The sequence below is a fragment of the Chionomys nivalis genome, chromosome 18 (genome assembly GCF_950005125.1).
Source record: "Chionomys nivalis chromosome 18, mChiNiv1.1, whole genome shotgun sequence".
In the NCBI taxonomy this organism is placed as follows: Eukaryota; Metazoa; Chordata; class Mammalia; order Rodentia; family Cricetidae; genus Chionomys; species Chionomys nivalis.
Genome location: NC_080103.1, coordinates 39,924,859 through 39,939,895, shown reverse-complemented (window position 1 = coordinate 39,939,895; position 15,037 = coordinate 39,924,859). Strand labels below are relative to the sequence as shown.

The following is a 15,037-nucleotide window of genomic DNA, read 5'->3' as shown; positions in this document are numbered from 1 at the left end:
CTGTTTTGAATGCCTGTTATGTGCAAAGAATCAGACCATCATCTGGGACGAGGAATATTGGTGAGAATGCCCCCCTTCCAAACTGCAAACTATTTATGGAGCAACACAAATAAATGCAACCTTTTACTGATCACATCAATAGATCAATGCATTAAAAATTAGTCTGACGTATTTGATAAATTGATATTTCTAGAAAAGGCATGCTATGTGTCCCTGAGAAGACCCTTGGCAATAGATCTGCAGGCCTGTGTCCCATTGTGGTCCACAGGTTGGCAGCTCTAAGCTCAGGCTGCCTTTCCTCTATGAGACGAGTTGTGCCAACATTCTAGTTCTTGGTTTCCCATTGAAATAGTGTCACAAATCTACGTAGTAAAGCGTGGGCTGTGCAAATGTATGACAGAAAGTTCCTGACATGTAAACTGGGATCATTAACCAAGTGTTTTCTCTTGTACGGTTTCATTCTCCTTTCTCTAAGAATCCCATAGGAGGAGTAATTCCGTGAGATGTTCAGAGAGCCTTGCCAGCAAGTGTGAGAAGATGGGTGTTACTGAGGCTTTTGTGCGGCTACGTCCAGAGTGCCTGCTCAGGAGAAAGACTTATTTGGGTCAGAGGCTCAGAGTTTACTTACTCACTGTGTGCTTTAGGATCCACTGTGAGGCAGAGCATCATGATAGCGGGAACATAGGGCAGGAGCTGTTCTCCTCCTCGTAGCTGGCAGGAAGCAAAAATGGCAACAGGGGAAGAGGCCAGGGCTCCATAACACAATGGTGCAGCCCTACTGTCCCCCTTTATACTGTCACTGCCCCCTAATAACGAATTGTCCACTGAGAGTCTAACGCACTGGATAAGCTAGAGGAGGCTGAACTCACTGTCTCAAGAAATGGGCTTGCAGAACTCAGCCAGGAGTACGCTTCACTTACCTTTGTTGTATATTTTAACCCAAAGAAGATGACAACAAACTCATCATTACACAAAGCCGCTTGTCTCTCAGTCTGCGCCCTTTCCATGTCTTTGATGGTGTCTCGGGGCTTTTATGGTTTCAGTGGTAACCAAGCATGGACCATTCCCCTCTGTGCAGAGGGCTAGTATTGACATAAAGATATCAGAAACAGCTTTGAGTTCCTTCTCTTAGACATCTGTAGAGACACCAATTCAAATTCTCCTGACCTGATATTCCCTCGTTCCTCCTGCATCTCTCTTGTGTTGTAGCCACTGAAATGAAGATAACGCTTTCTAGTTTCAAACCCAGACCCTAGAGTTAGAGCCTGCTAACCCATCATGCTTTTAACTCTTAGGGCGATGAAGTCATTTAATAAATTCCACTACAATATAAAGGCTTAACAGAATAGAACAAGGACAGCAATAAAGGTTGCAAGAATGTTAGACTTGTCCTCTGATTGTCCCCTTGCCTCAAGAGTTTCATCATTTTCTAAATGCAGGGTGATAGCAGCCAGTTCCCTTCTGGTCAGGAGAGACTAGGAACCAACCTCAGTCCAGGAAATGAGACCGCCATTTGATTCATTTCGTAACATAGAAGACAAACCCATCCAGTAATTCACACTGTGGTTTCCATGCAGATGTTGAGAGCTGGCAAGGCAAGGTGCCAGGTGGCCTTGATCTAAATAGGGAAGGACTCCAGGCACAGTGGTTAAGGCACAGAGCAAGGTACTGCTGGGACCAGGGAAGTCTACCGCAAAGATCAAGTGAATAGAAGCTCAGTGTTTCCACTGAAATTCATCCCGGATAAATAGAGACTAACTTTTGAGAGTAGATGTAGCATTAGATTGGTCTTACATTCAAAGGTGTCTTGGGGCCAGAAATGTTTTAGATTCTTTTGGATTTTTGGAATATTTGCACATACATACTGAGATCTGTTGGGAGCAGCATCCAAGTCTCCAGGCAGACCTCACTTATACATGAAGCCTGAGGGTGACATTATATAAAATTCTTAGTCTTCCTGTGTGATCAGGTATCAAGTTTTCCACTTGTGATGTCATGCTGATGACCATCAGAGTTTGTGATTTGGGGGGCATCGGAATGTTAGAATTTTAGATTAGAGAATTTCCATCTGTATATGTAATTCAAATTTAACTTGCCATTCTGTATTTTATGACTACTGTAGGCTGTCTGTAACAGGGATATCAGCATTTGTCTAGGGAATGAACAAAGAATTGATTTTTTTTTTTTTTTTTTTTTTTTTGTTTTTCGAGACAGGGTTTCTCTGTGGTTTTGGAGCCTGTCCTGGAACTAGCTCTTGTAGACCAGGCTGGTCTCGAACTCACAGAGATCCGCCTGCCTCTGCCTCCCAAGTGCTGGGATTAAAGACATGCGCCACCACTGCCCGGCTGAACAAAGAATTGAATGACAGGGAAAGACAGAAGACCCTGAGAAAGGGCATACAACAGCTTTAGACACTCGGGAGAGGAGATGTCCAAGGCTGGAGCGCCATTTAACAGACGTTGACTTGGGTGTTTTATAGGGACCCCGGGGTCCTCCTCTTTCTTCTATTGACCCTGTCTGGATACCCACCCCTAAGCCTGCCTGCTTGCTGTTTCTCCTCATGGAGTCTTCTGGCAACAAGAAGCCAATCACCTCAGGAATCTTCCCTCACTTCTCCAGAAAACTCACGTTGCTCTAATTCTTCCTCACCCTCGCAATGTTTCCTGACAGGTGGAAGCTAGCATTCCAACTTCTCTGCTTCCTCTTAAGAGGTCCCTCTGCTCTCCACCATATTCTAACTCATTCATTACTTGAGGGCTCTGGCCACAGGGGGAGGCAGGAAGAAAGAGCATCTATTTCCACAACAGTGTTTAGAATTGTTACGGTTTGAGTCTGAAATGTTCCCTGTAAGTTCATGCTTTGAGCGGTTGGTCCTCAAGGTCTGTAGTATTTGGGGGGCTGTGGAACCTTTAGAAAGCATGGCCTGGCGGGCTGAAGTAGGTAGCCAGAGTTAGAGACAGTCCCTTGTTCCTGTCATGGTCTCCATCTTCTGGTCACTATGATGTGAACATCCTCCTCCACACACGCTTGCTACTGTGAACTGAGATGCCCTAGCCTCTCCTCCCACCTCAATAGTTCCCAGTGCTCTGAAACTGTGACCCAGAGCAAACCTATCAGGCATGTTGGTGACAATAATACAAAGTAACTAATACAATAATTTTATTCCCAGTTTACACAACTAAACTCAACATTCATACAGACTTCCTTTCTATGATAGAAAACCTTACCTTGCTTCTTTTTTGTGTATACTAAGTGTACATTAGTAGAACATGTATTTCTCTTTAAATAATTTGTTTTTTCATAATTTGGCAATGAACATTTCTTATAATCCCTTTATAAAGAAGATGGTTTGTAGAAATCTACAAGGACCCCTTATTCTGTATAGAATAGATTTTATTTAAAATACAAGACTATAAATTTAAGTTATGTGCAGAATTAACAGCACACATAGTATATGTAGTTAATATATGACATAATATAGTATATATAATATATGTAGAATTAACTACATATATGAATTGTCATGGGAAGTATTTTATATGGGTCAGATTAAATATCACTGAGAATCTGCAAGTTGACTTCTTTCTCCCCTTAGGTTCTGCACCCTTCCTAATTTTCTCACATGGAAGCAGTATCTCTCGGATTGACCCAGAAGGAACAAATCACCAGCAATTGGTGGTGGATGCTGGCATCCCAGCGATCATGGATTTTCATTACAAGGAGGAGAGACTCTATTGGGTGGACTTAGAGAGACAACTTTTGCAAAGAGTTTTTCTTAATGGGTCAAGACAAGAGGTAAAGTCCCATTATCACAAACAGTATGTCAGGAATTTACACAAAAGCTGGCAAATGTAATAGACTGAATGATTAATGTATAGATAATTTACCTAAGGTTATACCACTTTAGGTACACCTGATCTCAGGAGCTAAACAGTACTCAGAACTTGGATGGGAAGATAAATGAAGTCTCATTATGGTTCAAATGTGTGTGTTAAATAGAGGCATTTAATCTGCCCCTGTGGTTCTAAACTATTGATCAAACTTACAAATTGATGTATATAAGCCTCTGAAGAAGAACATGAGGAAATAAATGTAACTTTGAACACATCTGATTTTGTTCAGTCAGTCATTGTGAAGACATCATTTGCATGTTGATTTTGTACCTCAGACAGTCCCTCTATGAATATCTGACCAGAATCTTTTTGGTTGTCACACATGAGTAAGCCAGGAGGGTAAAGATGCTACAGACATCTGGTGGGGGCCCAGGACACGGCTGTCACTCAACGTCCTCTCTCTGTGGGACAGCCCCACAGTGAAGCCCTGTCTAACTTCACGCGTCAATAGTGCTGAGGTCAAGATCATCTGTTTTATCTGCGTGCATTTTTCTCGTGTAGGGAAAAAAATTGCCTGACATTTAGGAAGAAAAAAAATGCCTTTATATTCTCAAAGTATTTGTACTCTGGGGTAAAAAAATGAAGCCAAGGACAGATAAAAAAGTGTTGTATTTCAAGTACATACAAAAGACCCTTAATCTTTTTCTTCAACTGGTAGAACCCGGCAGTGAGTCCCTGGAGGAATGCGCGCTGGGGATGGATTACTGAGAGCAGGTGATTAGTGGAACCTCACGCGTTTATTCCCAACACAAAGGACTCATTGTTGGGAGTTTTTCTTTTTCCTTCCAAAACAAACCTCTGTCCTTTCAATTATTCCTAAAAGCTTCAATTAGGGGCAAATCTATTTTAGTACATCTCTAATACTGGCTAGCCTCACTTTAACAAGTTTGGCTGTTCGTATTCTCCGGCCATCTGCTAGAACAGCGTGGGAAATCTGAGAATTTGGAGGCTCCCTGTCATCAAACTGGGGAAAAAAAGCATAAGCAGCTGTGGATTTATGTCAAATCCTTAGGAAAGGATTGACCTGATGCCTAAGAACTCGCCGTTATCCCTGCTCCTGTGTTTAAAACGATTTGAAAAGAGGAGCACGTGCTGAATGCGAAAACAATTGAAATGGAAGAACTAACGTGAGCTCGCAGCAGTTGGTGAAGGGCGTGGCTGGCCGGTTCTGAGATCCAGCACGGCTTTGAGACTGTGCTGCCTCTACCGAGCCTCACGCTCGGCCATGTCCTGCATCACTGCACCTACTGCGAGGGAAGGGTTATGACACCGCCTGAACCCGTGGGCTGAAAAGCCAAGGCTTCCTCCTACTTGGAGCCTTCCAAGCCCCAAGAGAACTAGTTTGACTGGCCCAGGCTGGACTCACAGATACAGACTCTTTTGTTTGGTTCTTCCAAGAAAATGTGAGGGACAGCCCAAAGAGGACTCCTGCTTCTCTGGTGCCACTGAGATCTGCAAGATGAAAGGGCTCTTATGGAAGAAGGGTGAGGCAGAAGAAAATTGGATTGCATAGCAAAGCTGCTTCTAGAGACTGTGGCTGCAGCTCAGCTGCCTGGCCTCACAGAAAACCCTGGGTGTGAGCCCCAGACGAGCATAAACTAGGTCAGGGGGGCAGACCTGTAATCCCAGCTCTCAAGAAATGGAGGCAGGAGGGTCTGGAGTCCCAGGTCATCCTCAAGTACGTAAAGGGTTCAGGAGATCCTGTTTCTGAACGGGGTGGGGAATCTACTCCATGACTCTAATGGTAAGCTCTGCTTACCCAGAGCTTGGAAAGACCTAAAGCCGAATTTAGGTTAGGATCCCATTACCAAGTGCAATTGAATAAACTGCCTGTAAGCATAAAAAAGAATCTGTGAAGTTATTAATATATTGTGGCTGATCGCTTAATTTCAGTAGTATATATGATAATTCTTTATCCCAAAGCTGTAATACAAATGGCCTACTCACAAAGAGAAGGGTACCATTGCTGAATCAAAATAAAAACTCTGTGGTTATTTTATCATGTAAAAGATGCGGGGAACACATTCAATGGCAAAACTAAAATGACAGACTTCACATGTGCAACAACAGAGCAATTTCGTTGTGAGTTATAATATTTATAATGTTGAAATTTGGTTTTGCAGACAGTGTGCCGTGTAGAGAAGAGTGTTTCTGGCATGGTCATAAACTGGATAGATGAAGAGGTTCTCTGGGCAGATCAGCGGGAAGGAACCATCACCGTGACAGATATGAAAGGCAACAGTTCCCACGTTCTTCTGAGTTCCTTAAGACAGCCAGCCAATGTAGCAGTGGATCCAATAGAGAGGTGAGAATCTGTTGTTGTTGTTGTTGTTGTCGTTGTTTTTTAGGAAATTGAAATGCACTGAAATGAACTTCAAACCTCAACAAGATTCCTAAATCATAATACCGGAAAGGCAAACGGACTTCTGAACAATACAGAGGTGCCATTTTCTCCAAAAAAGTGGCTGGGTTAGGACTCTGTAGACACCCCTCCCTGCTTGGTGTTCTGTAAGAGCTTAGTTTTCTTTCACACTTGAAATCACAACAGGAAATATATACACATTCTTGAATTCTCATTCAAAATGGTCAGCCTCTCCCTGGGCAGGCACCAGAGGCGGGGAGCCCCCACTTTAGCGATTGTTCCTTACTTATGGCTCTGTGTGCTGTGTTCATCCCCAGGTTGATATTTTGGTCTTCAGAGGTGCCCAGCAGCCTTCACAGAGCAGCTCTCAGTGGGGTGGATGTGAAAACCCTGCTGGAAACACCAGAGAGGATTGCCGCTCTGACTCTGGACAGACTTGAGAAGCGGCTCTTTTGGGCTCAGGACAGCGGAGAAGGAAGACAGGCTGACATTCGTTCCTGTGATTATGATGGTGGCTCCATCCATCTTATCAAACACCAAACACAGTAGGTTTTGCTTTTGAGAGGCAGCCAAACAGTTGCCATTGGAAGCTGGTGCGATGAGTTAATTTTCTTCTTATCAGCTACAGAGGTGTACTAGTTTGGATCAGAGTCACTAACAGGTCACTGCTGAGTGACTCTGGGCAAGTTACTTAATGTCTCTGGTGGTCAGTTTTCTTTCACTGGATATGGTAATAGTACCCGTTTGTTGGTGTTATTGTGAAGATCAAGTAAATATATGCCAATAATAATTAGCAGTGTGTGTAGCATATGATATGCTCCCACGGGTTGGTCATACGTGTCCTTCTCTGTCATTTTGCCATTTATTTGGGAAGCATTGTGTCTCGTGAAACTTGCTCTGGAGTCAGTGTTGGAAGAAGCAAAACGTCTCCTGGTGTGGAGCTATCAAGACCAGCTCTCTCTTCCCTCCTTACTCCTGGTTTCTTCTCCATTTTCATCACCCTTGTGTGTGACAGGAAAGGGAGTTGAAGCTAGAGATTGTATTCTCTTAGTTCTAAGAATGATGACGTAAACCAAAATTTAAACCTAAACCAAAGTAAAAAAAGAAAGGGGGTTGGAGAGATGGCTCAGTGGTTAAGAGCATTGCCTGCTCTTCCAAAGGTCCTGAGTTCAATTCCCAGCAACCACATGGTGGTTCACAACCATCTGTAATGAGGTCTGGTGCCCTCTTCTGGCCTTCAGGCATACATGCAGACAAAATATTGTATACATAATAAATAAATATTAAAAAAAAGAAAGGTGATTAAAATTCAAACAAACAAACAAAAAGTTTCCAAGTGGGGGGATTCAGCCTTAAAAATCTAATGAATGTATGTTCTGCCATTAACGTCCCCTCCCCTTTCTGGATGTTTTTAGGCACAGTTTGTTTACAATGGTGCTCTTTGGTGACCGTATCTTCTACTCAACATTGAAAACGAAGGCAATTTGGATAGCCAACAAACACACCGGGAAGGACATGGTTAGAATGAACCTCAGTCCATCCATTGTGCCACCTGGACAACTGAAAGTAGTACACCCACATGTACAGCCCAGGGCAAAGGACGGTGCCCAGGGCTCTGGTGAGTCGCTAGTTACCCCAGAAGAACCTAGCACGCATTCACTTCTTACCTTCCGGTTCAAGCTAGACGCTTAGGAATTACGGTGTGTAGGGGAGATAAATTTTTACTCAGCCTTCATCGATTCTTGGTTAAAACATAGTCCGGAAACAAAAGGCAGATTAAAAAGAGGAAAACATGTAGACATTTATTAGCATTCATTTCCATATATATGAAGAAGGACATACAGGGTTCCTAAAGAAATTAAGCATGGGAGGTGGCTAGAATCAGTAGAGTCAGTAATGTTCATTTACTTGGCTAATGTTTACTGCTTAAGATCGACTTATTTATGAGTAACCATTGGCTGCATGGTAGTTAAAAGCCCAGACAATGAAACAAAATAAAATGGTCTGACTTGAAGCACTCGATTGCTATGTATTAACAAAGGGGAGACAGAAGAAAGAAGAAAGCAAGGCAGGATGCAATTATACCTTGCAGTGAGCTCAATGAATGGTATGCTGAGAGGCAAGCAGGAGTGCAAGTGTGCCATTTAACTGACTAATCAAAAACAAACAAACAAATAAATAAATAGTTTATCTGAGCACGTGGCCACTTAGAGAATGTCTACAAGAAAGAACAGTAACTTTACAGAGAAGTGACATGACAGAAGAAATACTTTGAGTCCCTACTAGTGGCCTCTTGGGGGGGCTAAGAAACTCAATGGCAGTTGAAGGTGGGTTGGAGCTGTTGGTATAGCCGTAGGGTAAGGGTGAGGGGTCAGAGAGCTTGCCTGGGCCTTTGGAGGTTTACATCTTCAGTCCAACTATCTTAGCATTTGCGGGAAGGCGGGTGGTAGTCTGATGGTCTCAGTTTCTCCCACCAAACTCCTTCCATTATACCTCATACGTACGTCTCAAATGTGCAGTCCTCTTTGTCCCGCTCCGCGTTCATCGACAGTCAGTCTGTCCTGCCTAGCCCCAAGTTGTGGTCGGTCACTCAGGATCTATTTCTGTCATCATTCCTTTAAATAGCAATTCTGTTCTATTCATACCCTGCTTGGAGTCCTAAAGGCTATCCTTGGAATTCAGTTTGGAACTCACCGTGGATGGGCCCTGTGGCGTCTGTCTAACCAACTTGCGTTAGTGTCCTTGGCCTACGGGAGCGCTAAGGAAAGTCTTCCTTCAGATCCTCAGACAGTGGTGGGTAGGCAGGGCTTTAGGCTTTAACTCCGCTGGTCCTGCCTGGAGCATGAGTGCCAGGCACTCAGGTTGCCATCTGACTGTTCCTTCATCTCCTGTGTTTCTTTCATCACGCTTCACTGAATTTATGCATTCATGCATTATGTATTTATGCATTAGCTTGCTTTCTTGTCCAGTTGCTTTCCCACTTGTTTCTGTGCGACATGCAGGTACTTCTAGCCAAATCATATCTGTCTCATGGCTGTGTATTTTTGACCACTATAAATGTGATGGATAGTCAAAAATTTTTAAATAATGTAGCCAAATGAATGAATAGTTGACTTATCAAGTCGCAGTCTCAAATTTCCACTTCTAAGTGTAGTCTGTATTTGAATTTTTTTTTTTTTTTTTTTTGGTTTTTCGAGACAGGGTTTCTCTGTAGCTTTGGAGCCTGTCCTGGAACTCCCTTTGTAGACCAGGCTGGTCTTGAACTCACAGAGATCCTCCTGCCTCTGCCTCCCGAGTGCTGGGATTAAAGGCGTGCGGCCACCACCGCCCGGCTGTATTTGAATGTTTTTGCATCTAATTGCTGGAGTTTTGTTTTTCAAAGTAAATGTGTATTTGTGTGTGTGTGTTAATACTTATTGGACAACACAATGTGGAATCTGCCACATAAAAGATAACCAGCACTCATATTCAAGTAGAAATTTTGTTTCTTATATTTATTAGCACAAATTAACATGTTTCATTGTGACATCTTCAGACAGGAACTTTGATCAAACTGTTGCCTTTTCCGGTGCCCCTCCCCCTCCTGCTCCCTCCTACTTCCAAACTAGTCCTCTTCCACTTTCATTCTTATGTAGACATTTTAAGGAAGTTTTCAAGTACACATGGTTTTCTTCCAAGCTGGCCTTTGAGGCACTGCCTGGCAGTGGATGTGGATGTCTTCCGGTTCGGACGTGTTTCCTAAAGGGAACCGCCGAGGTGGACGTGTGGCATGGGCGTGTGGACGGAAGGCTGGAATCAAGGCGGCGCTCCTCTTTATCTATCATACGCACAGGGAGCAGCTAGTGAGAATCTTTTGTGTTTGGCTTTAAAACTGAGCTAAAAACTGCCATTCAACTGGGTGGTGGTGGCGCACGCCTTTAATCCTAGCACTCGGGAGGCAGAGGCAGGCAGATGTCTGTGAGTTCGAGGCCAGCCTGGGTTACAAAGCGAGTTCCAGGCCAGGCAAAGATATACAGATAAGCCCTGTCTCGAAAAATCAAAACTAACAAGCAAACAAAAAACTGCCAGTTAAACTTCTGTAACTGATGCCATGCTTCCAGTGCAAAAAGTGATGAACTACGAAGAATAAAATATTTCACCACTAGGTGAAATAGCCTGATTTTTAACAACTTATTTGAATTTGTAAAGCAGAGGTCGTGGAAAGGAATTATCTGTGAGCTGCACTAGTTCGTTAAATTGTAACAACTTGGCAGTGAGCAACTCTGCAAAATAAAAGCTGAAAATAGCCCCCCAAGTGGAGGCTGTGAAGCCTAAAGCTGGCTAGAGACTGCCCATGGAAAACCTGGCTCACTGCCTTCAGCTTCAACTCGCTGAGGGCGGTGGAGACGCATGCGCATGCGTGGTAAAACCAGGGTCGCTGCTCTGAGGAGCCACTCTTTGGTCTTAGTTATTTCAGTTAACTATTCTTATTTATAACAGTCGTGGGTGCTGGCCATCACCGCCGCCTTCCTCCATGTTCACCTGTAGCCTTGCGGTTGTAATTTAGAAAAAGCGTGCGCGGGAGTTTAAGTGGAGGGGTTTTGTACTGGGGGAAAGTGAATGGGAAAAACCGGGAGGAGAGGGGGGAGACTGGCCTCTGGGGACAGGAGTAGCAGAAGAAAAGAGAGGAGAGAGAGAGAGAGAGAGAGAGAGAGAGAGAGAGAGAGAGAGAGAGAGAGAGAGAGAGAGAGAGAGAGAGAGAGAGAGAGAGAGAGAGAGAGAGAGAGAGGAGGGGGGCGCGGCAGGGCCCTTTTAAAATGGAACGTAGTGAATGTGCGCAGGAGGTGTTCTTAGTGGCACAGCTGAGGACAGGCCTGAATACTAATGCATGCAGGTTCCAAAGTGCTTTATGTATGTCATCGTACTGGTCCATGGAGCAGCACTGTGAGACAGGACAGACGGAATAACTGCATTATTCCATGATTCATGAACTAACGCATGGTTCGTGGAGTGCCTCTTCTGTGACCACACAGCTAGCTAGTGGCTATAGGACTGGGCTTAGTTCTTAGCTCGTGAGACATGGATTTGGGGGGGGGGATCTCCTGTCCAATATTTCAGATCATGTTCTCTCTCCCGTGAACACAGTCTCTCTCTCTAGAATCCCTCACTATTGGCCGAGGTTTCAAGAGGGATTCAAGTAAGAACACTGAAAACATCAATTTCAGAGGAAAATCTAGGATTTACTGCAGAGCAGTCGCAAACCACATGGCGACAAATAGAACTTGGTGGGGAAGACAAAGCCAGCGCAGGACCAGGAAAGCCTGGCATCTGGATGCAGTTGGCACTGGGAATTGGCTGCTGTCATTGACCAAAGTGTGACCATACTCCATGGGCAAGTCACCCCCTTGGATTTCGAGAGCATTGCTGCACTGGCCGTCACTAACTCGGTTTATATTGTTTTTAATGCATTAGAGAACAGGGATTCTTCACCTGGGACTTGGAGGGTCCAGTGCCCTTTTTGATTTTAAATGAAATATATGAAACATGTCATCGCGTCCCCCAGGGGACAAATAATCAAGGAAATCTTATCAGATCCTCAATGTGCCAGATGCCTTTCCGCTGTAAAGATGCATTTCTCTGGAGGCTGCTGGGTTCCTTCTTCAGGTTTGCCTAGCATTCGGGTTCCCCTGGGAGTTGCTCAGCAGCACTGGAGCTTAGGGGACATTTAGTAGTGAAGCTACTTCAGGGAGATACTCAAGAAAATTCCTGTAACCCAGCAGGCATCATTTTCGTGTGAAACACAAGTACTTAATGCAAATTAGAGAACCAGTGAACTTATTTCTTCTTAAAAAATGACAAAGTCGTTGCCTACCAGGGATGTGCTATAAAATTCTAGTTCTTTAGAATCTAATGGGCTATTCGTGTGTGTGCTCTGGAGGGAACCTTCCAAGGTTACATGCCTTGGAGATGCTAGGTTCAACAAGTCATCTCAGTGGGCTGGTTTTCCTCAAGTGAGGAGTCACATACGGTTAGATACACTGCTTCTCTCTAAGGACCATTTAGCCCGTGGCTTTTTTCCCATTTAATTTCTTATGTAGCAGTCCATGACTTAAAGCTATTCTTTCTAGTGTAGACCCAATTTTGAGCTCTAGACAAATAAAAACAAAATAAAAAGACTGCTAAGAGGCAAAGATATTTTGCAGGGCAATGCTGTAGGGAAGATTGATTTAAAACCTTTGGGATGTATACATAATACCCCAAGGGAGCAACCCTGTGAAGACCTGTCTGAGCCCAGCAGAGATGCCGTTCAGGGAAGGAAAGGCTTTAACCTCTTCAAGGGAAATGGATGAGCTGCTGTGTGTGCATTCTTTGTTCCCGCACAAAGACAGACAACTTTAGCTACAGGAGCTTCATCCCGGGTCAGAGGAGGAAAGCGACAGCTTCTGATGACCTGGCCATCTCATGGAGAGTTTCTGAGCTCTTTTCTTGGGCCGCACTCCTTTGTTCTGTGCATCCTACAAGGTCAGGGTGCTGCAACTCGGAGAGCAGATGAATGTGCTGGACTGAAGAACACCTTCACCAAGGCCTTCGCTTCTGCCTTCTGAGCATTTCTACCTGGATATCCTCGCTCCAGTCTCAAAGCAAATGACTGACCTGAGAACTCTGCCCAGAATGGGCACTTCAGTCCCATGAGCTTGATAAGAGGCTACATTGTTTCCAGAATATTTTATGACTGTGCCTGTAGGTGGCACTGCACGCCTCCTGTTGTGCCAGTTTCTGGACATGCAGGGCCCAGCTCCCATTCTGTTTCTGGCTAACCAGCAGGTCAGAAGTTGCCATCATCTGTAAAGTTTCCCTTCAGCCCTTTGCACCATGGCTTCAGAAGCTGTAGATAAGTGCCTGTTTCCCCAGAGCCATGTTTTTAAGCTAAGAGTTCAGAGTGACGTCATTCTCACTCCAACGCTCCTTACCACGTAACAGCTAGAATACTTCTGCAGAGAGGAATGTTTCCCTGCCAAATGTATTATTGCTCTGAGGAGTAATCTTAGAAAAGGCAAATCCAAAGCTTGATCCAATCCCGTAACATACTTGTTTTCAGAATAAAAAGTTAATTTCCCAGGATCACCCAACAGAGATTTTTTCCCAAAGCATATTCATAAACTTAGGTTTTTTTTTTTTTTTTTTTTAAAAAAGAGATTGGTATATTTCTTTTCTTTTTAAAGAAAAACTTTTACGTTATTTTATATGCATTGGTGTTTTGCCTGCATGTATGTCTTGTGAGGGTGTTAAATCTCTTGGAACTGGAGCTGCAGATAATTGTGAGTGCTAGGTATTGGACCTGGGAACTCTGGAAGAGCAGTCAGTGCTCTTAGCTGCTGAGCCTCTGATGTTGGTGTGTTCCTATTGGCTGTTGTTATCCTCTGGATACTTACATTGCAGAGGAGCGCATCTGAGGCTTGTCTGTGTGGGAAGCATGAGTACCATGCTCCTCTCCCTGGGCTGATGCTGATGCTGGGGGTCGGGAATGCAAGGCTGAGGCTGGCTTTAGAGAGACCACTGTACCACGGGGGACACAGGCAAAATGGGGTGGGAACAGTGAGAGTGAAGCCATGTGCACCTTTTATTCCCCATCTTCATCCCATGGGCTGGCCAGGCATGTCATAAATGGGCATAAAATAAGAAAGGAAGGGGCATTATAAGAGTAAAATGCTAGGTTCCCCATGATACTGGGGATTGAACATAAGACATACCAGGCAAATGCTTGACCACTGGCTACACCCCCGGCCCCACAGCACTTCTTTCTCAACTGCTTCAAAGCCATTGGATGGTTTGCATTCTAACTCTTACAGGAATTCTGAAGGATAAAAATAGCAAGTAGCCAAATCCTGTTCAGGTGGGAAAAACAAACAAACAAAAAACACCATTTAAAATTCCAGTAGCCCAAAATGGCAATTCTTGTAATTCTTTCTTTGTGTGTCTGTTTACAGATATGCCGCCCCCCCCCCAAAAAAAAAACTATACTAGGTACTTCGGGAAGTCTCTGAGGAAGTTCAGGCAATTATTTATGAGAACTCATCAATAAGAAGGGTAATAAGAGCCGGGCGGTGGTGGCGCACGCCTTTAATCCCAGCACTCAGGAGGCAGAGGCAGGCGGATCTCTGGGAGTTCCAGGACAGGAACCAAAAGCTACCGAGAAACCCCGTCTCGAAAATCAAAAAAAAAACAAAAAAAACAAAAAACAAGGGTAATAAGTGAATCAAAATTATAATCATAGGTTTTACAGAGATTTATACACATTGTAACATTTTAAGTACGTATGTATGCACACTCCATATATAAAAGCATAGTCTACATTCAGAAGGCCTGAGGCTGAGTCGGTTCTACCCTTATTTGATCTTTGACAAAATTCTTTATCTCTAAAGTGGGAAATAATATTTGTTGTAAATATTCCAAGGGTTTGTTCCGAAACCCTTGTTTCATAATTTACTTTATAAAATGATTGTCTAATTTTCATTGACATGGGCTGAGAATGCCAAGTATTTAGTTATAAGAATCATTAGGGTAAATGGCCTGAATGAAAAAGGTTTGTTAATGGGGTAATGTTACCCAGAATTAAAACAGCAAAAAATGTGAAGGATGGAGGAAGCAGGCAAGGGAATCCCATGGTCACTGCTTTAGAACTGGAACAACCGTACTTTGCTGGGCTGGAGGACAGTCATGGTGGCCGGGGTACTCATTGGGAAGCTACTGAAGTCCCAGTGGGCTGTGGATATAGAAAGCCACCATTAGGAGCTTTCATTGA

The 15,037-nt window shown here is 43.9% G+C and overlaps 1 protein-coding gene across 1 annotated transcript in view; it reads left to right on the top strand.

Annotated features, from left to right (window-relative positions):
• Positions 1-15,037, top strand: part of Egf (epidermal growth factor) — a 93,049-nt gene that overhangs the window by 29,642 nt on the left and 48,370 nt on the right. The window contains exons 4-7 of the mRNA XM_057793000.1: positions 3,596-3,795; positions 6,017-6,198; positions 6,573-6,800; positions 7,671-7,873. Of these exons, the coding sequence (XP_057648983.1) occupies positions 3,596-3,795; positions 6,017-6,198; positions 6,573-6,800; positions 7,671-7,873 (813 nt within the window). The remainder of the gene's footprint in view (positions 1-3,595; positions 3,796-6,016; positions 6,199-6,572; positions 6,801-7,670; positions 7,874-15,037) is intronic.